Here is a 26,065-nt window from a genome sequence, read left to right on the forward strand (position 1 = left end):
ATCTCGTCTTGAAAGAGGGCGCGCGACCGTCGAAGGCAGCCCTTGGATTTCCAGTGGCTGGAAAACTGCTTAGAATCGTCTGTTTGGGCTCCGGCTCTGACGTTTGCAGTCTCCTTATTTTGTGGCCGACTTGATGTGTGTCTCCAGAGGGTGAGCAGGAATGTAATAATAATAGCTAGCACTTTTGAGCGCTTACTGTATGCCTGGCAGCGCGTTAAACACCTGTTTCTTATTTTAATCCTCACACCATCCCTGTAAGGTAGACACCGTTAGTAAACTGTAATGGTTAGATGGCCAGTGTAGTAGAGCCAAGACTCGGCCCCTGGCACTGAATCACAGTGCTATAAACTGGTAAAAGAAAGCGACATCTTTTTAGGATTTTATTTACTAGAAGCAACATGATGATTATATCCAGAACACATCGGGTTGCAGTCCATAAGGAAACGAAGAACCAAGCGCAAAGTTCAATCAATGTCCAGAAATAAGATCAATAACTAAAAGAGGGGATTACATAGATCAAGAACAATCAAGGAAAGCTGTTTTTCCCTTCAGGGAAAAACCTGGTTCCATTTAGCTTCAATTCTGCCATAGATTTTCCCAGAATCAGTGTTTTTCTGAAGGGAACCCACAAAAAAGTAATCCTGATTTGCTAACTCTGTGTCTTTAAACTTGAAACTAATCCTTCCCAGTTCAGAACTAGAGCCATTTTCCCTTTTTAAAATGGGTTTGTAGTCGTTTTTCTAAACAGCTGGTCTTTAGAGCTGCCCTATCTATTTTTCCTGTGCTCCACCATCTCTAGACTACTTCTGTGATAATGTAATATGTAGAATGTCTAAACGCCAACGGATGTTCAGATCTGAAGGTCTGTGGGAGCCCGCCTTCCAATGAGGTTGTTTGTCAGTGACACTAAATGATTTGGAGTACAAGCAGTAGGGTTACCGCAGGTTCTGACCAACTTGGATTCAAAGGACAGCCCTCCCGAAGAATCAGGAGTGTCTGGAACATCAAGAGGTTGAAAGTCTCCCTGTGAAGGAGGAAGGGTTCTGGTTGTGCTCTCCCTGAGCTGGCCCTTGAGGTTACCTTTAGGAGGTAATGCCTGGTTTTCATTTTCTGCAGAGGGGCCCCGGGTAGCACGAGGCCACTTCGGTTTCCAGGTGCAGTTAGCTGGCAGAGAGAAAGCTGTTTGCGGTGACTGTCCCATGTGGTTGTTAAGCTCTATAGCGTCACCTGGACTAGAACAGTGACCTTTAAAGTAATGATTTCTTTTGCTGTCTTTGCCATAAATTTCTCTTTTTCCCTTCAACTGGTTACCATTAACTTCTTTTCCAGATAGTTTATGAGTGTCGTCTTTATTACTTGAGCTGATATTTTGAAGATGACCACAGGCCGTACTAAATGTGCACATCTCAGAAAGCAGAGTTTCCTGTTCATCCAAAATGCCTTTGTCATCATTTCCAATATGGTTATCAGGATCTGTCTGAAATGCAGAGGGATTTAAACTAGGATACGCTGCTGTGTGTGCTTCCTTGTCCACTAACAGACTATAATCAGGTGCAGAAGAGAGTCGTTTCAGTGAGTTTGCAGATGTGTTTTGATATTTGGCAAGGTTTTGTTTTGACGTACAAAATTCATTATGTTCATCCTTCAATTTATATTGTCCCCAAAGCCCTCTTTTAATCTTTTTAAAACCTAGATGGAAAATTTCTAAAACATTTAAGAAAAGTGAAACAGTCGCTATGGATTGCATGAATAATAGGAATATCGTCTTTTCTGTGGGTCTAGAGACAAAACAATCAATTGTATTTGGACATGGGTGGCCGTGGCATTTAAATAGAGGCTCTAAGTGAAATCCGTATAAAAGATACTGTCCAATCATGAACCCAACTTCAACCACAGAGCGAGTGAAAATGTGTATCACGTAAGTGCAAAGTAAGGTTCCTCTGAGTGGAACTTTATTTACTTTCCTTTGCTCCAGCTGACACAGTTCTTCCTCCAGTCGCCTCCGATCCCCAGGCGTTTCAAGCTCTACCTCCTCCAGTTCACCTCTCAGTTGCGCCTTCTTCATCTGCCTCTGCTTCTCCAGAACTCTCAGTCGGTACAAAGCATGGCCCATGTAGACCAGGGATGGTGAAGACACAAATATCACCTGCAAAACCCAGTATCTAATGAGGGAGATAGGGAAGGCCTGATCATAGCATACATTTCTGCAGCCAGGTTGTTCTGTATTACAGATGAAGCCAGACTGCTCATCATTCCAGACATCTTCAGCTGCTACACCCAGAACAAGCATTCGAAATATGAACAGGATGGTGAGCCACATCTTTCCAATCATGGTGGAGTGGATATGAACCTCCTCCAGAATGCCTCCAAGGAAATTCCAGTCCCCCATGTTTATTTAGTCAGTCATCTTATCTCTGAACCCCACCAAATAGAAGGCAGATACATTCTTCCATTTCTGAAGCGTGTGCTATTTCTTAAGCAAACCTGTGGCCAAAATATGAACAAAGCATCACTCTTTCAGCATGCTGGTTGCTCTCTTTTTTCCCTAGAAAGTTGTAATAATGTGTTACCAAGAATATGTTTAAGATGTCAAGAATAGAAAGTCATTTACATTTAGACATTATAATGCAGTAGGGGGAAAAAAGATACCTGGAAGAGAAGTGTATGTATTCTCTATGAAGAATAGAATTGTAGGAGTTCCTGGAAGAAAGGAGTCTTACTTGGCTTTTTGCTTTTTTATTTTAAACTGAGAACTCTTAGAGAGGTTCCTGAGACTACTGACTTGATCTTACAAACCTGTTTATTAAGATTATTTTATATGGAAGCTGTGACCAATGTCAATGATTTTAAAATCTCGTTTATGTACAAAGGAAAAGGCATGTGTTTCATTTCATAATCCAGTAAGGTACAGTATTTCATGAAACCAAAGGAAACAGATCTGGCTCTTGCTATAAGAATTTAGATCCGTTTTTTAATCTACATTTAAATGTCTAAATTCTAGTTTCTTTCCGGCAGTTTTTGAGCATTTTCGGAAATCATTTCAGTAAAAATATTTATGAATATTTATGTAATTATTACCATACTTTGCTATGAAAAATTGTGAGGATATTATTAGATATTGCTTGGATCATTGGTATGTTGGTAGTAGTATAGAAATTTTCATTACAACAGTATTTGACCCTTTTAAGACATATAGCTTTCTTTGTGGAGTGAGCAGTAGGGCAAGTTATAATTTAGATGCTTGGATTATCAGCCAGTAGGTTCCATATTAGAGTTGATAACCCTGGGATATCTAAGAGGAAATACATCCCAAAGCAAAGAAAAAATGGGAGAATGTTTTCATTCATCTTCAATTTTAATATGTAAATGCATGTCCTGTATTCCTCATAGAAAGGGGAATATTACACAATCAAACAACATACTGGGATATTATAGCTACAAGATATATTCATCACAAAACTCCTGTGAGCTAGGTATGTTGTTTCCCCATTTTACAGATGAGGAAACTGAGGCACACCTTAAATTACCCAAGATCACACAGCTAGAACTGGTATTCAAAGATCAATGTGGTTCTAAAGTCACCTCTTAACTGTTTTACTAAACTGCTATTTTTCTTCTCTAAACACACTTGAAGTTTTCATGAAAGAGATATTAAGAAATCACCTGTTTTCTCTTATAATTTTAATTATTTAAATTAGGTATGTCAAATAGTGAAAGTTTTGATTTTTTAAATAACAAGTTCTATAGTTTTTAGTTTTTGAAAGCTTTATATAGTTCAAAAGAGTTGCAAAAGCGTCAACCTTCTAAAATTTAGTTGTATTCCTGAGAAAGAGAAATTTTGTATTTGACTTTATTATGTTAATAGCAGTATACTCTTTGACCCACAGTCCAAAGCACTTTAAAATATAAGCAAAGATATTATTCTTATTGTTGTTTATAATAATTATCAATACAAGAAAGACTATATTGTACATATAAATAATAGTACATCCACAGTATGGTACTATGCAACCAGTAGAGATAATAAATATATACTAATATAAAAAGACATTGGATATATTGTTTCACTGACATTCAGATTATAAAACAGAATAATATAGCCCCATTATTGTAAATTTACGTATATGTAGAGATGCATACAATAAAGCCTAGAAGAATATTCATCAAAATATTAACTGTGATTATCTCTGGGTAGAATGATAATAATTGACTTAATTTTTTATAATTATATATATGTTTAATTTCTTTTACCATGAGCACTTTACTTTTAAAATTACCAAAGAAAATTAAAGTGTTTTTTTTTTCCTAAAAGGACAAGTGCATAGTATTTTCTGAAAGAGGAAGCACTGTTATGTAGCTTCAAATCTTAGGTCCTAAAGTTTTCATAGAAAATAGCATGAATACTAATATACATAGATACAGTACCATAAAATTCAAAAGAAAAAATATTTCAAATGACTCTTAATTAGCTAAGACAGATTAACACAGACCTTTCTTGATTTAGGTAAATTTGAAGCAGGTCACGCTTAAAAGTTATACCACAGCCATCTTCAACGCCTTTCTCAGTGTGTCCCTTTGCAGGTGTAGAGCAGATTCAGTTTAGTTCGGTGCAGTGAGTCAGCCATCAGCTAAGCTCCAGCTCCCTGCCTTCATTCTGGCTTCTCAAACAGCGCCACCCAATGGAAGTTTTTCTAATCCAATGGAACTTTTTGCAGCAGTGTTGGATAGACTGTCTGCGCTGTTCAATAAGATGGCCACTATTAATACATAGCTATTGAGTACTTGCAGCGAGGCTTGTGTAACAGAGACACAGTTTTTAATTTCATTTAGTTTTAATTAAATGTAAATAGCTACATGTGCCTAGTGGCTACCTTATTGGGCAGCCCACAGAAAGAATATTTCTAATAGTTCTAATTAATACAGCACAGTTAAGAAGACTGAAACTATGAGCACAAAATTAAGCTGAATAAGTGGTTCCTCTATTATTTAGAAATGTCAAATTTAAAATGTCAGACATGTGTGCTTTTTAATGGTAACTTTGCCCCCTGGAGACCCAGAAAGATATCACTGTTTTTGGTAATGTAAACAGTGTTTCCAGTACCAAAATAACCTAACTAGATAATAACTTCTTAGTCATCAGTCTTAATAATCAATGGGTCATGTCCGATTTCATAGTTAGATGAATCCTATTTCTCTGTCTAGTTTTCTATTATTAACAGTTACTTTGCACTTTAGGTCATTAAAGATCTCCAGAGTACTGACCTGGTGGGTTGGTGATGGCAGATAAATATTTCTTCCTTGGGCTTCTTTGCCATCTAATAGCTACTTTTCAGTTTAAATTCAACCCTTTCATCAGGATATATATATATATATATATATATATATATATACACACATATATATATTCATACTTGCATATTATATATTATATGTAATATATAAATTATAAATAATAAACTTTAAATGCTAAGCTTCATTAGTATTACATATGAATTAAAATATTTTTTAATCAAAATGAAAATTTTTTCAAGATTTATAAAGCTACCTTTTGGCAAATGTATGAGGAAACTGTTACTGTCGTATAATATCAGTAAGAATATAAATGGATACAACTATTTAAAAGGTAATTTAGGGAATTCCCTGGCATCCGGTGGCTAGGGGGCTTCCCTGGTGGCTCAGCAGTAAAGAATCTGACTGCAGTGCAGGAGATGCAGGAGACCCAGTTTCCATCCCTGAGCTGGGAAGATCCCCTGGAGGAGGGTGTGGCAACCCACTTCAGTATTCTTGCCTGGAGACTCCTATGGACACGAGACCCCGGCAGGCTCCAGTCCATAGGGTTGCAAAGAGTTGAATACAATTGAAGCAACTTAGCAGGCACCAGTGGTTAGAACTCAAAACTTCATGGTTCAATCTTTGGTTGGGGATCTAAGATCCTGCAAGCTGTGTGGCACAGCACAGCCAAAAAGAAAAAAAAAGTGGTAGTTTAAATCTGTCAAAATTAACATAACATTTCTGCTTCTGGATGCTTGAAATACCCATTCATTCAATCATTCTCAAAGACACACCAACATACTAGGATAGTATGTTGGTACAAAATCATAGCACTGTTGGTACAAAATCAGCAGCAGCTTAAATGTTCAATAGAGGAATGGTTAAATAGCCCAGATAGACAAATAGCACAATAGCACATCTTTTGTTTAGTTACTAAGTCATGTCCCACTCTTTGTGACCTCATGGACTGTAGCCAATCCCATGTCCATGGGATTCTCCATCCTGGAGTGGGTTGCCATGCCCTCCTCCAGGGGATCTTCCTGACCCAGTAATCAGATGCACGTCTCCTGTGCCGCCTGCATTGCAGATGGATTCTTTACTCACTGAGCCATCTGGGAAGCCCTGTAAAGTCATGAGCGACCTTTAAGTCCTGCCCCCTCTTAGACAGATTACTTGATTTTTTTCTTTCTTAAGAATTCTCATAGCCTCCTCTCTAAGATGCAGAGTAATAGCTGCCTTTCTGGGTTGTCAACAAGATGAACAATAATGCAAACAAAGCACCCCAAACAGTGACCTATTGATTCAAAACAGTAATGGAAAGTGATAATCAGTAGTCTGACAGATATGAAAAGTTTTTATTATCAGCAGAGTACATTATTTGTGGATTCTATCAAGCAATCTCTATACCATATCCTAAGAGCAAGTTCTTTTTGAGAATGAATACCCTTGACACAGCATGCCTAGAAAAGAGCCAGTCTCTGGTTCTCACTTCCCTTCCCTTTTCTCTCTTCCTCTTCCCCCTCATTCCCTCGGAAGAGCTCCTTCCTTAAACCCTAACCCCTTTTGTAAGCAGTCTTTGAAACCGACAACTTCAGGGGTATTTGTTCTCTTTATAAAATTGTTAGCATTTCCTGGGACTTCTCTGTTTCTTCATAGAGAGTTCTCCAGTTTTGATTTTTTTCCCCGCAGATGGCCCTTTTTATTCATTGGTTTGTGTTAGGGGCAAGTCAGTTCGCTGGGGATAGGAAAATGTTGAAAAACACAGCAAATAAAACAAAAGCTAAATAAGCTGCAATCGCTGTCCAGAACCTTGGATCTTTCAGCAGTGCCTGATCAAAGCAGCTGAACACGGTATAACCAATAGACATTCCAGCAAATCCACCCGCAATGTGAGCTGCAAAAGACACCTTGGGAGAAAAGGGGAAAATGAAAATAAGTGAAGAAAATGCTAATTGTATATTTCAGCTGCATCTCTCTTATTAGGGAACAAATACCATCCCAGTCAGAGTCTTAAAAGTCTGAACAGCAAGGCAGTGAGACAAAAGAGACAAGAAAATTCCATCATGCAAAGCTAAAAAAAATGTCATTTCACTGGCTCTTGAGTACATGCGACAGCCATCCTGTCTCTCTTCGAGGCCATCATTGCATTAGGATGATTCTGTACAAGGCCAGCCAAGAGAGTAAGAGTTGAGATTAGTGACGGTTCTTTATAGGAGCATAATCTATCCCACATAATGGAATGTCTGAATTAAAACACAGGTAATAACATACGCACAAATACTCAAGCAGAAATTACCAAATTCAGGAACCAATTTCAATAAAACTGGAAATCTTTGTCAGTTTTCTTTATATTATAAATTTATCTGGACCCATATTATTGCTGGTTCCCAATCTGCATTTTATCCTCCATAGACAGTAAAGTCCCTTCACTCCTGTTTTTTGGAATAGCTACCCGTATAGCAGGTACAGAGAACTAGAGCCAGTTATCTGGGCTATGAGAGAAGTGAAAAGGACAACCCAAAAGGCTGGTTTGCTCAGGAATTTTCTTAACTTCCAAATGGAAATCTGACAGCTTTAAATCTCAGAATTGTTGCTGCCCCTATTTGGTGACCCTTTTTAGCTACTGATATCATAGGTAAACAAATTTTCACTTAAAAAATAGTAAACTGAACTCACCGGAGAACCATTTGCAGGAACAAAGAACCGTCTGTAGAGAGCAAATCCCATGTCCGACACAACTAGAAGGGAAAACAGCCTGATGAAGCCCCAGGATCTCCACAACAGCACACCAGTTATTTTTGGTTCCCCTCTAGCAACGGTAACATTTATTGAGACTTACTCTGTGCCAGGTACTGTTCTAAGAACTTTACATGTACTAACTTTGTATCATTAATCCTCACAACAATGCCATGAAATTGGTACTGTCATTACCCCATTTTATAGATGCATCGATCCAACAAGTATTTATTAATGGTCTCCCATGTGCCAGCCACTATTCTAGGTGGCGGATATACTGCCATGAAAAGATTAGACTGCCTCATGGAACTGAAAGTCTAGCTGGGGAAGGTGAATGAATAAATAGGGTGCTTAGTGCTGTAGAGAGTACCCAAAGAGAAGGAGAATTGAGAATGCTGGGAGTAGGGTGTGATGTTTAACTGGAGAGTCAGGAAGGATCTCAAGGAGAATTTGATGAAGATAAGGGAGCAAGCCTTGAAAGAGCCTTCTAGGCAGACTGAAGTACAAAGTCCCTAAGGCAGAACCAACAGTGCCTGGTGTGCTTGAGGACTACCAGAGCAGTTGATCTGATGGCATCGGCAGTTTCCAAAGGACGGCTCCCTTTCCCACTGGGGATTCCCAGCTTCACTGGGAACTTACTAGAAATGAAAACTCTCAGTCCCACCCCAAACTTACTGAAGCAGTAACTCTACAGATACAATTCAGCAGTCTGTGCTTTACCGAGACCTGCAGATGATTCTGGACTCAAGCTGGGGGTGAAGTTGTAGGTGAGGAGATCAGACCGGGGCAGATGCAGATCACATAGAGCCTTATGGACCCTCGTAAGGACTCTGACTTTTAGTCAAAAGCTTTTGAGCACAGAAGTGGCATGTCTGGCTTGGGTTTTTAAAAATCTTTATTTATTTGTTGATTGGCTGTACTGGGTCTTCACTGATGCATGAGCGGCCAGGGGGGGCTACTCTCTAGTTGCGGTGCGCAGGCTTCTCATTACAGTGGCTTCTCTTGCTGAGCACAGGCTCTAGGGTTCAGGGGCTTCAGGAGTTGCAGGAGTTGCGGTCCCCTGGGCGCGACAGTCGTGGCACAGGCTTAGTTGCTGCATGGCATGTGGGATCTTCCTGATCAGGGATTGAACCGTGTCTCCTGTACTGGCAGGTGGTTTCTTTACCACTGAGCCACCAGGGAAACCTCCTGACTCACATTTTTAAAAGATGATTCTTGCTGCCATACAGAGAACATACTCTAAAGAAGCAAAGACAGAAGCAGGCAGGCAAACTAATTGCTACTGTTGCAGCATCTCGAGTGAGGAAAGACCCTGTGTTTAATACATAAAGAAACCAAGACACAAAGGCTAAGTACTCGCCCAAGGCCACATAGCTCTGAGGCAGTGATGGGATCTGAACCTTAAGCCGTCTGACTGTGGGGGGCTTCACTCTCACTCACCTAATCACCCCAGATTAAAAGATGAAAGCTTACACCTTGTCTTGAACATCCCAAGATGAAAGGTTGTGGCTATTAGCCATGAAGGATGCCGGGATTCTCGGCCTCCAGAGGAAAGGATTTTGATGTGGAGCCAGAGATGAGGCCTGACCACTTGGAGCTTGTGTGTAGCCAAGTTTTATTAAAGTATAAGAGAGATAGAGAAAGCTTCTCACATAGACATCAGAAGGGGGCAGGAGAGTAGCCCCTTTGCAGTTTTTTGCAAGGCATCTTACACTGTTTAGCAAGCTGTTGATCATAGATAACAGAAACACCTCAAGGCTGAGAGAGTTGCACCAGGTGCAGCTCTCTCCCACAACAGACTGGACCTCCACGTCTCTGGCAAGATACTAAAGGAAAACAGACCTCCAAGCAAGATACATAGTTTTATTAACATAGCCTAAGAAAAACATTCGCATGAGTAAGATGTATTGTTTTGTTGGGCAATCAGCCCCTCAAGGTTGGGAAAAAGTAACTTCCAGGAAGAGCGGATTGTCTCATAGCAACAGAATTAAAGGAGCCTCCTACCTGGCTAAAGCGGGAGCAAAGGAACGTAGGGGGAAAAAAAGTCCACCACTGCCTTTAGCCATTTGTCTCCTCCTGCAGCTTGGGGACCTTTGGCCCCCTTAGTGAGACCTGCCTACCCATTAACCCTTTCATAATTACTATCAGGAATACAGAAGACAGCCCGAGAAAGGAAGTGATTCCACAGTCACTAATGGAACAGTAAGAGCCAGAACAGACATTCCTTAAATAAGTCATAGTGGTGATGCTAAAGGACCTTCCAGGCTTCTTGGGTTAGAACTCTGCCCTACATGTGCGCTTGAAACATCTCCTGCAACTGTCACATTCCACACCCATCCCCCAGTACTCTATGCTCTACTTAGTGAGTGTCCCAGGAGACCGAAAGACCTAGTCCTTGCCTTTGGGAAAATAGCATCAGGACCATGTGTTCTGGCTAGCTTCCCTTTCAATACAGTATTGACGCTGAAGTCACTGGGTAGGAATTGAGGTCGAGGAAGTACTCAATATTAATTTAATTGTAAATGACTATCACACCAAATGCTAGATAAATGTGGCTGTTATTGTATTTTAAGTCATTTGCATTTCCCGATGGAGTGTAAATAACAGATGCAGTGCTAGGAAAGTATAAGAAAACCACCACAGGGCAGACTTACTAGAAACAGTTACTTTGGTCTAGTCTTTCACAGTAGGAGGCCTCCTTTCAAAAACTCTCTGTAACTCTTAGCATGTCAGTTTCTCCATTCAGTTTCTCTCCTGCCTTCTGATTTGTATCTGCCTGATCCTTTCTGCTTCCAAGGGGAGTTTACTTCTAAACTGCTGCAGTCTCTAAACTGAGACCTGTCTTCCCACCTGAAAAGAAGCCCTCATTTCCAGTAAACCAAATCATCATCTTCAATAAAACCTAACACTCATTTTTAAGGGAGTTGCCCTTTATATGGGTTTTTTGAAGGATGAAAATCGAGATGTCCTGAACTTTTTCCAGGGAAGCTCAGTTGCTTTGTTAGAAAACACGTCTAAAAATTGGTGCTTAATGAAGGAAGGTCCTTAAGGCCAACTGTCCTTCACAATTAAGAATAATATTTACCATTAAATATATATATATAAATTTTCCCAAGGAAACGTGCTTAAAATGTATTTGTGTTTCATTAATGTGGAGTTTGTTGTAGGCGTGTGTGCGTGCACGCTAAGTTGTGTCTGACTCTTTGGGACCCCATGTGCTGTAACTTGCCAGGTTCTTCTGTCCATGGAATTTTCCAGGCAAGAATGCTGGAGCAGATTGCTCTTTCCTTTTCCAAGGGATCTTCCCAACCCAGGGATCAAACCCGCATCTTGCATCTCCTGCATTGGCAGGCAGGTTCTTTACAACTGAGCCACCAGGGAAGCCCCAACCAGGCCAAAGAACTTTTAGAAAAAATGGCATGTGGGGAAGGTTGTTGTTAGCTGTCCGACCTGTGTTTGTAGGATATAATAAAACCCTGTCATTCAGTGACTGTATTACTTACCTCAGGAATGACAGCATGTTACATAAACTGTATTTGGAGATAACTTTGTGCATGAGCAAAGGGTTTTTACTCCACCATTAAAGAGTATTAGAGAATTAAAATTATTACCCCACTGAGAGTTTGAGGCTTATTTTATGAAAGTCATTATTTGAAAGAAACAAATCAACTGAAAACCCAGGTAACTTGTGTAAGAATATTTTTCTGTCTAAGAGCTTGTTCCTTTGTTCTGGTTATGACCTTAACAACTCAGGTAGCTCAGCCCACACAGTGACTCCTCCTAATAACTCCCAGACATCTGCCCTCCTTCCTGTGCTGACTACTTTCCCTCTTTTTAAATTTTTCGATGTCTATGGAGAAAAACATTATATACGGCATGGTATAAACTACAAACAAGTCACTTCTTTTCTATCTGGGTAAAATACTGTTTTATAAATATACCATTCATAAACTAAACTTAGTCTCTTTTTTGAACCCTTGATACCAATTGGCAGGATCATTTTTTTTCCTACTATGTGGACAGCCAAAATTGCGTGCGCATGTGCTAAGTCTCTTCAGTCATGTCAGACTCTGCAACCCATGGACCATAGCCCACCAGGCTCCTCTGTCTATGGGATTCTCCAGGCAAGAATACTAGGGTGGGTGGTGCCCTTCTCCAGGGTATCTTCCCTACCCAGGGATCGAACCCACGTCTCTTAACGCCACCTGCATTGGCAGGCGGGTTCTTTATCACTAGCGCCACCTGGGAAGCCCTGACAGCCCAAAGTAGCCTGTATCAAATGTCACCTCTGTCTTTGTCTTCAAGTCTGAGCCTCAAGGTTAGCCTTCTCCCCACACCCTCTGTGCAGATACATCTGCAGCAGGAGCAGGCTCGGATATACAAGTTATAAGCCCTGCCTTGGCTCTTGTTTGCTTCTGCTCTGTATGGCCTGCCATCATCCAAAATCCTGACTTTCAGACCCAGGTGAAATTCCACCTCTTCTCCAGAATGAGCCTTCCTAAGCTCCTTCAGCATGTCATTCTCCGCTGTCATTCTTGAGATTTCCAAAGCAACGTCAGTCATCTTCCTAGTTCCCTGACCCTTCTCCTCCTCCACCTCTGCTCTCATCATCAATTCTCAGCCTCTTGCCTGGAAAATCCCATGGATGGAGGAGCCTGTTAGGCTGTGATCCATGGGGTCACTAAGAGTCGGACACGACTGAGCGACTTCACTTTCTTTTTTCACTTTCATGCATTGGAGAAGGCAATGGCAACCCACTCCAGCGCTCTTGCCTGGAGAATCCCAGGGACGGCAGAGCCTGGTGGGCTGCCGTCTATGGGTTCGCACAGACTTGGACACGACTGAAGCGACTTAGCAGCTTATATCCTAGATCAGTTTTTTTTTTTTTAATCTGAAAATGTAGAAATTGAAGAAGAAAATGGATAATGTGAATGGTTTTTAAGTTTTCCCTTTCAAACAAAATTGTATACAGAATCTAGTTTATGAATGAGAAAAATCCAGTGTATAAAAAATAAGTGACAGGGTCTTCTCTGGTAGTCCAGTGGGTGAGGCTGCCTCCCAGTGCAGAAGATGTGGGGTCCCTGGTGGGAGGATGAAGATCCTGCATGCCACAGGGCAGCCGAGCCCACATACATACCGCAACTAGAGAAGCCCTTGCACCTCAATGAAGAGCCCACACAGTCAAAAATAAATAGGGCTTCCCTGCTAGCTCAGTGGTAAAGAATCCACCTGCCAATGTAAGAGACACAGGTTTGATCCCTAGTCTGGGAAGATCCCACATGCCATGGGGCAACTAAGGCTATTCCCCACCACTATTAAGCCTATGCTGACTGAGTGACTTCACTTTCACTTTTCACTTTCATGCGTTGGAGAAAGAAATGGCAGCCCACTCCAGTGTTCTTGCCTGGAGAATCCCGGGGATGGGGGAGCCTGGTGGGCTGCCGTCTATGGGTCGCACAGAGTCGGACACGACTGAAGCGACTTAGCAGCAGCAGCAGCAGCAGCTGGAGCCTTGGAACCGCAGCTACTGAAGCCCGCATCTCCTAGAGCTTCTGCTCCTCAACAAGAAAAGCCACTGCAATGAGAAGCCCAAGCGCTGTGACTAGAGAGTAGCCCCCACCCCCTCCAACTAGAGAAAAGCACACGCGGCAACAAAGACCCAGCACAGCCAAAATAAAAAAAGTTAAATGGTTAATTTTTTAATTTAATAAAAAAGAAATGACAGCAGAACATAACACAATGTAAATCAACTACACTCCAATAAAAATTTAAAAACAGAAAAGACATAAGTGATGGTATGGTGGATGAAGTGGACGGAGTACCTCGAGCCCTACTCTCTTAACTCCCCACACCCCAGAAACAGGCACCTCTAAGAACGACCCACAAGGGTCTGTGAAAACTCCACTCATATCTTCCTGCATCAGGACATGTAGGATGTGCTTGGGAAATATGAGAAGGCCTTCTGAAGGTTGAACCCATAAACTTGAAGATGTGAAGTAGTCACAAAACACACTTACTTATAACAATAATGATGAGTAGTCTGACAACTCCAAAAGCAGGAATCATTTCTTGAAAATTCTTGCAAAGAGATAAATGACAGTATTAATAACACAAGTTATCTATTGACAAAGGAAATCTCAACTGTACTCCACCTCCATCTGCTTTTTCATTTAAAATAAAGTGTGTCAAATGTTTGCCAATCAAAGCATCAGTGTTAACAGTCCAGTTTTCAAATGGATTTGGAAAGTACGATGCCAGTATACTTTGAAGTGAAAATGAAACATGATATTCCTTGATATAGCAAGAAATACTCTAAATATAAGTAATAAAAAATCAACTCTTAATGTGTTACAGATAGTTAATAGATGCTGTCAAACTAAACCTGGTGAAAATATTTCCAAGTTTTTTGTTTAATATTCATTTGATACAGCTTTACCCTCTTTCTAAGTAGGAGTTAGCAAAGAAAGCTAAAATTTTAGCATTACCTTGATTTTTTTTAAGATAATTTTTTAAAATTTAAAACACTGGTCCAAAAACACTCAGTTTGATTTTAGTTTTGAAAAGCCTCAAACCAGCTTGCTATGTGTTACCAGAGGACCAAGCAGACTCAGAAAGACACCTCCACTTCAACCCAAATTACCTGTCCCTTCCCTTTAAAGTTATTAACTCTCTTCCCAGAGAGACATGCTAAATAGCTATCTTAATTCTAAATCAGTTATTTTCAAACTGTTGTGACCAAGATGTACAGTAACAATTTATGTAAAAATCCAGCACGCACATAAACAGTACTTACTCTTATTTTACATGGTGCATACTGAAATTTCTGTGTAAAAGGATTTTCACAGTCCCTTCAACTGAGTTCACAACCACTAATGTGATGTAACCCAAAGTTTGAAAAACATTTTTCTAAATGACTTCTAGTTTTGGAACAGTTTTTTAATTGCTTTAAATTTTTCCTCTTAGAGTATTTTTAAGGCACACCTACATGGTTAAAGGGTTAATTTAATCAGGATTTTACCCTGTTTTAAAAAGTGATTGGCATCTCACATACTATATCGTGGTTATGTAAAATGGTATGCCAACTTTGGAGGCATTTATATATAAAAATGTAAAGCCTTCATCCAGTAAATCCACTTCAAGGAACTTGCCTACAAAAGAATCACACAAATGCAAAAAGACAGGTGAAAGAACATTCCTGACAGCATTATTTTGAAATGTAAAAAGCTATGATCACCCTGGATCTTTTCTTTCAATGAAAAATTGAATAAGTAGGGCTACTATATAGAAGGTGCTATGGAGCACCTGAAAAGATGGGTGGATTTCGGTGTCCTACTGAAGTATCCTATGAGTAGATAGGATACTTTATGTTAAGATGCAGAATAATGTAAGGGGAGTTCCATTTTTGTAGTGTTACTATTGGTAGAATTTTGCATACATACAGAAAACATCTGAACGGTTGTAATATCAGACTGGTAACAGATACTAAATTGGGGGCTTTGACTTTTCTATTTTTCAATTTTGAACTTTCTTTAGTATTTATTCCTTTTGAGATCAGAGATGAAAATTCTTGTGGTCAGATGGAAGATGTGTGCTTAGTAAATACTGATAAATAAGATTCCCTGAACCAAATACCAGTAATTATTTTTAAAATTTTTTCTTAAGGTCTATAGATTCATCCCCAAAATTCTTACCACTAGAACATTCATAAAATAGCCTCCCATCAGAGCATAGACTCCTCCTGAAGCACCCACAAGAGATTTGAGTGGGTCAAAGATGGAGCTGGCAAGGGATCCTAAAGAAAGAAAACACAAAGAATTTCAGACATGACTAAGAATCATGAAGGATAAATCTTTCTAATCCAAGGTAAAAGTTGGGGAAGCTTGGGCCATTATATTAACAAACAACAAGTTCACTTTGTTGCTTCCATACTAGAAAAGTATAGCCGTGTGATCTCTCTCAACTATTATGAAACATTAAATGTTCAATATGAAGACAATATAACAGTGACAAAAACAAATACTCTGAAGCCAGAATTAGCCACTGTGTGACTTGAGCAAGTTTTTTATTGTCTCTGTGCCTTTGTTTCCCTTTCTATAAAAATGGAGGTATTAAATAGAACTTAACTTCAGTAGGTTGTCAGGGGAAATAAACGCGCTTACATGCACATTATGATTAGAACACTCCCTGACATGTGTTAGCTGTTAGCTGTTGTTTCAAAATATCCTACACATTTAACCAAAACTATCAAAATACGTGAGACATTCCAACATTTTATTATCTATGGGCTAGCTTTTCTCATGAAGTCAAGATGTGGTCTCAGAATCCTTCTTAATATACCATTCAATCAGTTTTACCAAGCAAGATGAAATTCTGTGTGCTAATTCAATCTTACCTTGTCTGAACCAAAACAAGGCTTTAGAACCACCTTATGCCAACTCTGAAGTGTTCTCCATACTGCTTAGTTCTATTATTCCCTTGCCTTCAAATCCCTCCTTCATTTTCTAAGATACAGTACAGTTCAGTACCTACTTTAGGGCTGCTCTAGTGGTCCAGTGGTTAAGAATCTGCCTGCTAGTGCAGAGACAGAGGTTCGATTCCTGGGCCCAGAAGATCCCACATGCCATAGGACCACACCCTAGAGCTCGCTCTGCAACAAAAGTAGCCACTGCAGTGAGGAGCCAACTACAGAGCAACCCCCCCACAAACACACTAGAGAAAGCCCAGCAACAAAGACCCACTGCAGCCAAAGAGAAATCAAATAATTTTTAAAAAAGAAGTAAAAACTGGCTACTTAATGCAAAAAAAGGGGAAGTGTCTGGCCTTAGGAATCTTACAAATGTATGATCAAACAGTTATCAAGAATGCAGACTCTAATAATTACTGTGATTTTTTTAATGTGATAAATTTGCTATGGAAGCACTTAGGAAAGAATGACTCTGAGCAGAAAGGTGGAGGCCCTGCTACTCTTGAGAGGAGGGAGACAGCATTTTTCTAAAATGTATTTATTTATTATAATTGGAGGCTAATTGCTTTACAGTATTGTGGTGGTTTTTACCATACATTGACGTCAATCAGCCACTGGGCTGGATTGTCCCAGTGCACCAGCTTTGAGTGCCCTGTTTCATGGATCGAACTTGGACTGGTGATCTGTTTCACATATGGTAATATACATGTTTCAATGCTATTCTTGCAAATCATCCTACCCTTGCCTTCTCCCACAGAGTCCAAAAGTCTGTTGTTTATATCTGTGTCTCTTTTGCTGTCTCGCATATAGGGTCGTTGTTACCATCTTTCTAAATTCCATATATATGCATTAATATACTGTGTTGGTGTTTTTCTTTCTGACTTACTTCACTCTGTATAATAGGCTCCAGTTTCATCCACCTCTTTAGAACTGACTCAAAGCATTCTTTTTAATAGCTGAGTAATATTCCATTGTATATATGTACAACAACTTTCTTATCCATTCGCCTGCCAACGAACCTCTAGGTCACTTCCATGTCCTAGCTATTGTAAACAATGCTGCAGTGAACATTGGGGTACACGTGGGGAGACAGCATTTTGATTAAATTCTGAAGACACTTTAAGATCTGGACAGGGAGAAAAGGGGGAAGAAGGCCAGGATTTAGGGATCTGGAAAAGCAAAGACAAAGTTATATAGGTTACTGAAGATCAGTGAGAAGCAGTCCATTAGGGTTAAAGCAGCGGTTCTCAAATGTTAACCTACAAGCTAGACCTGGGGTGGTTGCATCTTAGTTATGAGAAATTTATTTTTAAAATATAGATGTCCACTTCTGGCCACAATGAAGTAACAGGACAAGATTTTTCCTCCTGCTTGAAAGCAATGGACAAACAGTGGTCTTAAAGATACTGGACATCAGATAACAAGGGACAATGAACCCTAAGAAACAAGAAATAAATGAGTTGACTAATTGCCCAGCTACTGCCTTGAGAGAGACTGCAGGTAGCCGCGCATGAAGGGCAAACCTAGGCAGATAACAGTAAACTTCAAGTTGATGAGATAGAGTCTAGAGTCTAGGTCTATATAGAGCTCAGCAGCTAGAGTTCAGACTCCTTCCAAGTAACTTAACTGAGTTACAGAACACATCTTAAGAATACTTACATGAGTACAATAACACCCACCATCCAAAGACAAAATGCCTAGCATCCAAACAAAAACTCAAGACATACAAAGAAGCATGAAATTATGACCCATACTGAAGAGAAAAAAATCAATTAAAACCTACCAAAACTAAAAAAAAAAAAAACCTAAAAGTAAATTTATTTATGATCTAGCAATCCCACCCAGAGGGAACTATAACTTGAAAAGATACACGCACCCCAGTGTTCACTGCAGTACTAGTTACAATAGCCAAGACATGGAAGCAACCTAAATATCCATGACAGATGAATGGATAAATAAGATGTGATATATATACACAGGGGAATATTGTTGTTTAGTCGCTAAGTCATGTCTGACTCTTTTGCGACCCCCTGGACTGGAGCCCTCCACGCTCCTCTGTCCAAGGGGTTTCTCAGGCAAGAATACTGGAGTCGGTTGCTATTTCCTTCTCCAGGGGATCTTCCTGAGCCAGGGATTGAATCCACAGTTCCTACATTGCAGGCAGATTCTTTGCCACTGAGCCCACAGGGAAAGAGTGAGATAATACCATTTGCAGCAACACAGGTGGATGTAGAGATTATCATACTAAATGAAGTAAGCTATACAGATAAAGACAAATATATGATATTGTCTATATGTGGAATCTGTAAAAATGATACAAATGAACTTATTTTTAAAACAGAAATAGACTCACAGGCATAGAAAACAAACTTATGGTTACCAAAAGGGAAGAGGGAAGATAAATTAGGAGTCTGGGATGAATATATACAACTATTATATATAAAATAGATAACCAACAAAGACCTACTGTATAGAACAGGGAACTGTCCTCAGTATCTAGTAGTAACTTATACGGGAAAAGAATCTGAAAAAGAATGTGTGTCTGTGTGTGTTCAACTGAATCACTTCTGTATTCCTAAAACTAACACAACATTTTAAATCAACTATATTTTAATTTTTAAAAAAAATCTACCCAAACTGACACAGGTGTAAGATTTAGCAAATAAGGGCAATAAATAATTATTTCAGATATATTCAATGTGTTCAAAAGTTAAATAGCAATAAAAAAAGGCTCAAATCAAACCTCTAAAGATGAAAAGTACAACATCTAAGATGAAATAATAAAGTCGTCGAGTTGATTGACCAATTAGACATTGCAAAAGAAAAGTTTAGTGAACATGAAGATGTGGCAATCAAACTGTCCAAAATAAAACACACAGAGGACTTCCCTGGCAGTCCAATGTGTAAGACTCACCACTTCCACTCCAGGAGACACAGGTTCAATCCCTAGTCAGGGAACTAAGATCCCCCATGCCGTGGGGTTTTAAAAAAAAAAAAATTTTTTTTTAAATACATACAGCATCAATGAGCTATAGGTCAATTTCAAGCAGCGTCATAATATCTATAATAATTGCATAATCAGAATCCCCAGAAAAGAAGAATGAAGGCAGATTAAAAATACTTGAAGAAATAATAGCCAAATTTTTTCCAAAGTTTTGTGAAAACTATAAACCCACAGATCCAAGAATCTCAACAAACCCAACACAAGAATCATGAAGAAAACCACAACAAGGTATAACAGAATCACATCTTCAGTGAAAGTCTCAGAAGCATCTAGAATAAAAAGACATGCTTCATACCGAGAAACAAAGATAAACATGGCAGGAGATTTATCATCAGAAACAATGCACATGAGAACAACAGGAGAGCAGCATTTTAAAGTAAAGAAAGGAAAGTACTGTCAAGCTAGGACTCCAGACCAGAAAATGCACTACAAAAATGAAGGCAAAAGACAGATTTTCTTTTTCAGACATACAGAGGCTGAAATAATTGATGACTAGCATTTCCATGCTATAAGAAAGGTTAAAGAAAATCTTCAGGAAGAAGGAAAAAGAGATGGAAAAATAAAGCTACACAAAGGATAGGGAGCATTAAAAATGGTAAGAACATGGGCAAATATACAGGATTTTGTTATTATTTAAATCTCTTTAGAAGTTCATTAACAGTTAAACTATTGGACTACTCGAAATAATAAATGGCTTTATCAAGCTTAGAGGGTACAAGATCAATGCCAAAAAAATCAACTGTATTTCTATGTAACAGCAATGAAAATCAGAAATAGAAAATTTTAAAATAGTACCATTTACAGTACATCAAAAATATGAAACGTAGACATAAATATAACCCCCAAAATGTGCAAGCTCTAAACACTGAAAGCTAAAGACGATGCTGAAAGGAATTCTGAAAGACCTAAATAAAGAGAAGTCTATACCTTGTTCATCAGTTAGAAGACTCTGATATTGTTAAGATGTCAGTTCTTCCCAGGTTGATCTAAAGATGCATTGCAATCCAAATCAAAATCCCAATAGACTATCTTGTAGAAATTGACAAACTTATTCTCAAGTTTACATGGAAATGCAGAGGACCTAGAATAACCAAAACAACTTGAAAAAGAGCAAAGTTGGAGCACTGAGGTGTCCCAATTTCAAAACTTAGTAGAAAACTACTTAATCAAGATAGTATGGAATGGATGTTCAGTTCAGTTGCTCAAGTTGTGTCCGACTCTCTGTGACCCCATGAACTGCAGCACACCAGGCCTCCCTGTCCATCACCAACTCCTGGAGTTTACCCAAACTCGCGTCCATTGAGTTGGTGATGCCATCCAGCCATCTCATCCTCTGTCGTCCCCTTCTCCTCCTGCCCCCAGTCCCTCCCAGCATCAGGGTCTTTTCAAATGAGTCAGCTTTTCGCATCAGGTGGCCAAAATATTGGAGTTTTGGCTTCAACATTAGTCCTCCCAAAGAACACCCAGGACTGATCTCCTTTAGAATGGACTGGTTGGATCTCCTTGCAGTCCAAGGGACTCTCAAGAGTCTTCACCAACACCACATTTCAAAAGCATCAATTCTTCAGTGCTCAGCTTTCTTTATAGTCCAACTCTCACATCCACACATGACCACAGGAAAAACCATAACCTTGACTAGATGGACCTTTGATGACAGAGTAATGTCTCTGCTTTTTAATATGCTGTCTAGGCTGGTCATAACTTTGCTTCCAAGGAGTAAACGTCTTAATTTCATGGCTACAGTCACCATCTGCAGTGATTTTGGAAGCCAAAAAGATAAAGTCAGCCACTGTATCCACTGTTTACCCATCTATTTCCCATGAAGTGATGGGACCAGATGCCATGATCTTCGTTTTCTGAATGTTGAGCTTTAAGGCAACTTTTTCACTCTCCTCTTTCACTTTCATCAAGATGCTCTTTAGTTCTTCTTCACTTTCTGCCATAATGGTGGCATCATCTGCATATCTGAGGTTATTGATATTTCTCCCGGCAATCTTGATTCCAGCTTGTGCTTCGTCCAGTCCAGCATTTCTCATGATGTACTCTGCATAGAAGTTAAATAAGCAGGGTGACAATATACAGCCTTGACGCACTCCTTTTCCTATTTGGAACCAGTCTGTTCCATGTCCAGTTCTAACTGTTGCTTCCTGACCTGCATACAGGTTTCTCAAGAGGCAGGTCAGGTGGTCTGGTATTCCCATCTCTCTCAGAATTTTCCAGTTTATTGTGATCCACACAGTCAAAGGCTTTGGCATAGTCAATAAAGCAGAAATAGATGTTTTCTGGAACTCCCTTGCTTTTTCCATGACCCAGTGGATGTTGGCAATTTGATCTCTGGGTTCCTCTGCCTTTTCTAAAACCAGCTTGAACATCTGGAAGTTCATGGTTCACGTATTGTTGAAGGCTGGCTTGGAGAATTTTGAGCATTACTTTACTAGTGTGTGAGATGAGTGCAGAACACAACAGAAGGTCCAGAAATAAACCCACATATATATGGACAACTGATTTTGACAAGATGCAAAGGCAATTTAGTAAAGAAAAGATTGTTTTCTCAACCAATGATGCTGGCACAATTAGACATTTACATGCAAAAATGTGATATTTCAGTCCATACCTTGCACCATGTATAAAAATGGATCATATACTTATATGTAAAGTCTAAGATTATAAAACTTCTAAAGCAAAACATAGAGAAAATCTTTGTGATTTTAGATCAGTCAAAATTTCTTAAATGTGACACTAAAAGCATAATTCCTAAAATTTAAAAACTGATGAATTATAATTAACTGAAATTCAGAAATTTGAGTCTTCAGAATGTACTATTAAGAGAAAAGCAACAGACTCGGAGGCAATATTTATAAGTCATATATCTGGTAAAGAACTTAGAATATATAATAAGGAATGTAAATCAATTTTTTAAAATATTTGTTTGTATCTGTGTCAGGTCTTAGCTGTGGTTCATTGCAGCCTTAGTTGTTTTGCGGCGTGTGGGATCTTAGTTTCCCAACCAGGGCTCGAACCCATGTCCCCTGCATTGAAAGGCAGATTCTTAACCACTGGACCACCAGGGAAGTGCCTAATTCAGTTTTTAAATTGGCAAAAGATTTAAATATATACTTTACCAAAGAAGATATATGGGTAGCAACTAAGCATATTTAAAGATGCTCACCATCATTGTCATTAAGAAATGCAAATTTAAACCCAATGAAACACCTTTATATACCTAACAGATTGGCTAAAATTAAAAGACTGATCATACCAAGTGTTGATGAGGATATAGAGGAGCGGAAACGTATGGTGGGGATGTAAAACTATACACTTTGTTACCATATGACTTAATTCCACTCACAGATATTAATATATACACAAGAGATTCACACAAAAACTTGTACACAAATATTCATGACAGTGTTATGCATAATAGACAAAAGTGAAACAACCCAAATGTCCACCAAATGGTGAATGAAAATGTGGTATATCCATACAATGGAATATCATCCAACAATAAACAGGGATGTAGTACGGATACATGATACATCATGGGTGAAGGTGGAAAACATTATGCTAAAACATTATGCTTTAAAAAAAAAGTCAAGAAAAGACCACATAGTTTATTATTTCATTTATATGAAATGTCTAGAATGGGTAGATGTAAAGAGACGGAAATTAGATCAGTTGTTGCCTAAGGCTAGGGAAGGGGTTTGAGGTAAGGAGTGGGGAGTGGCTGCTAATGGCTACAGGGTTTCTTGGGAGCACAAAAGTGTTTTAAATTTAGATTGTGATAATAGGTGCTTAACCTGAAAATCAACTAAAAAACACTGAATTATACACTTTAAATGGGTGCATTATCAGTTCAGTTCAGTTCAGTCCAGGTGCTCAGTCGTGTCCAACTCTTTGCGACCCCATAAATCCCAGGACGCCAGGCCTCCCTGTCCATCACCAACTCCGGGAGTTGACTCAGACTCACGTCCATTGAGTCAGTGATGCCATCCAGCCATCTCATCCTCGGTCATCCCCTTCTCCTCCTGCCCCCAATCCCTCCCAGCGTCAAAGTCTTTTCCAATGAATCAACTCTTCTCATGAGGTGGCCAAAGTACTGGAGTTTCAGCTTTAGCATCATTCCTTCCAAAGAAACCCCAGGGCTGATCTCCTTCAGAATGGACTGGTTGGATCTCCTTGCAGTCCAAGGGACTCTCAAGAGTCTTCTCCAACACCACAGTTCAAAAGCATCAATTCTTTGGCGCTCAGCCTTCTTCACAGTCCAACTCTCACATCCATACATGACCACTCGAAAAACCATAGCCTTGACTAGATGGACCTTAGTCAGCAAAGTAATGTCTCTGCTTTTGAATATGCTATCTAGGTTGGTCATAACTTTTCTTCCAAGGAGTAAGCGTCTTTTAATTTCATGGCTTCAGTCACCATCTGCAGTGATTTTGGAGCCCAAAAAAATAAAGTCTGACACTATTTCCACTGTTTCCCCATCTATTTCCCATGAAGTGATGGGACCAGATGCCATGATCTTTGTTTTCTAAATGTTGAGCTTTAAGGCAACTTTTTCACTCTCCTCTTTCACTTGCATCAAGAGGCTTTTTAGTTCCTCTTCTGCCATAAGGGTGGTGTCATCTGCATATCTGAGGGTATTGATATTTCTCCCGGCAATCTTGATTCCAGCTTGTGTTTCTTCCAGTCCAGCGTTTCTCATGATGTACTCTGCATAGAAGTTAAATAAGCAGGGTGACAATATACAGCCTTGACGTACTCCTTTTCCTATTTGGAACCAGTCTGTTGTTCCATGTCCAGTTCTAACTGTTGCTTCCTGACCTGCATACAGGTTTCTCAAGAAGCAGGTCAGGTGGTCTGGTATTCCCATCCCTCTCAGAATTGTCCACAGTTTATTGTGATCCACACAGTCAAAGGCTTTGGCATAGTCAATAAAGCAGAAATAGATGTTTTTCTGGAAGTCTCTTGCTTTTTCATGATCCAGCAGATGTTGGCAATTTGATCTCTGGTTCCTCTGCCTTTTCTAAAACCAGCTTGAACATCAGCTTGAACCAGGGAGTTCACGGTTCACGTATTGCTGAAGCCTGGCTTGGAGAATTTTGAGCATTACTTTACTAGCATGTGAGATGAGTGCAATTGTGGGGTACTTTGAGCATTCTTTTGCATTGCCTTTCTTTGGAACTGGAAAGAAAACTGACCTTTTCCAGTCCTGTGGCCACTGCTGAGTTTTCCAAATTTACTGGCATATTGAGTGCAGCACTTTCACAGCATCATCTTTCAGGATTTGAAATAGCTCAACTGGAATGCCATCACCTCCACTAGCTTTGTTCATAGTGATGCTTTCTAAGGCCCACTTGACTTCACATTCTAGGATGTCTGGCTCTAGGTGAGTGATCACACCATCGTGATTAGCTGGGTCATGAAGATCTTTTTGTACAGTTCTTCTGTGTTTTCTTGCCACCTCTTCTTAATATTTTCTGCTTCTGTTAGATCCATACCATTTCTGTCCTTTATCTAAGCCCATCTTTGCATGAAATGTTCCCTTGGTATCTCTAATTTTCTTGAAGAGATCGCTAGTCTCTCCCATTCTGTTCTTTCCTCTATTTCTTTGCACTGATCACTGAAGAAGGCTTTCTTGTCTCTTCTTGCTATTCTTTGGAACTCTGCATTCAGATGCTTATATCTTTCCTTTTCTCCTTTGCTTTTCGCTTCTCTTCTTTTCACAGCTATTTGTACGGCCTCCCCAGACAGCCATTTTGCTTTTTTGCATTTCTTTTCCATGGGGATAAGTCTTGATCCCTGTCTCTTGTACAATGTCACGAACCTCATTCCATAGTTCATCAGGCACTCTATCTATCAGATCTAGGCCCTTAAATCCATATCTCACTCCCACTGTATAATCATAAGGGATTAGATTTAGGTCATACCTGAATGTCTAGCGGTTTTCCCTACTTTCTTCAATTTGAGTCTGAATTTGGCAATAAGGAGTTCATGATCTGAGCCACAGTCAGCTCCTGGTCTTGTTTTTGCTGACTGTATAGAGCTTCTCCACCTTTGGCTGCAAAGAATATGATCAATCTGATTTCCGTGTTGACCATCTGGTGATGTCCATGTGTAGAGTCTTCTCTTGTGTTGTTGGAAGAGGGTGTTTGCTCTGACCAGTGCATTTTCTTGGCAAAACTCTATTAGTCTTTGTCCTGCTTCATTCCACATTCCAAGGCCAAATTTGCCTGTTACTCCAGGTGTTTCTTGACTTCCTACTTTTGCATTCCAGTCCCCTATAATGAAAAGGACATCTTTTTTAGGTGTTAGTTCTAAAAGGTCTTGTAGGTCTTCATAAAACCATTCAACTTCAGTTTCTTCAGCATTACTGGTTGGGGCATAGACTTGGATTACCATGATATTGAATGGTTTGCCTTGGAGACAAACAGAGATCATTCTGTCATTTTTGAGATTGCATCCAAGTACTGCATTTTCGACTCTTTTGTTGACCATGATGGCTACTCCATTTCTTCTGAGGGATTCCTGCCTGCAGTAGTAGATATAATGGTCATTTGAGTTAAATTCACCCATTCCAGTCCATTTTA

The 26,065-nt window shown here is 39.6% G+C and overlaps 2 protein-coding genes across 3 annotated transcripts in view; both read right to left on the reverse strand.

Annotated features, from left to right (window-relative positions):
- Positions 1–367: 367 nt before the first annotated feature.
- GJA9 (gap junction protein alpha 9) lies at positions 368–4,599 on the reverse strand. 2 transcript variants are annotated; one of them, XM_042245877.1, is made up of 2 exons: positions 4,491–4,599; positions 368–2,146 (listed from the first exon to the last, which is right to left on the reverse strand). In XM_042245877.1, the coding sequence occupies exon 2, from the start codon at positions 2,111–2,113 to the stop codon at positions 851–853; it is 1,263 nt and encodes a 420-aa protein (XP_042101811.1). In that variant the 5' UTR covers positions 2,114–2,146; positions 4,491–4,599; the 3' UTR covers positions 368–850. The 2 variants fall into 2 exon arrangements, with proteins under 2 accessions (XP_042101811.1, XP_014947365.3); XM_015091879.3 differs by lacking the exon at positions 4,491–4,599 and having other exon boundaries at positions 368–2,389.
- Positions 4,600–6,607: 2,008 nt separating this feature from the next.
- Positions 6,608–26,065, reverse strand: part of RHBDL2 (rhomboid like 2) — a 60,849-nt gene continuing 41,391 nt past the window's right edge. The window contains exons 5-8 of the mRNA XM_004001823.5: positions 15,699–15,799; positions 14,025–14,085; positions 7,948–8,009; positions 6,608–7,178 (exon numbers count right to left, since the gene is read on the reverse strand). Of these exons, the coding sequence (XP_004001872.3) occupies positions 6,999–7,178; positions 7,948–8,009; positions 14,025–14,085; positions 15,699–15,799 (404 nt within the window). The 3' untranslated portion in view covers positions 6,608–6,998. The remainder of the gene's footprint in view (positions 7,179–7,947; positions 8,010–14,024; positions 14,086–15,698; positions 15,800–26,065) is intronic.

The sequence above is a fragment of the Ovis aries genome, chromosome 1 (genome assembly GCF_016772045.2).
Source record: "Ovis aries strain OAR_USU_Benz2616 breed Rambouillet chromosome 1, ARS-UI_Ramb_v3.0, whole genome shotgun sequence".
Classification (NCBI taxonomy): domain Eukaryota; kingdom Metazoa; phylum Chordata; class Mammalia; order Artiodactyla; family Bovidae; genus Ovis; species Ovis aries.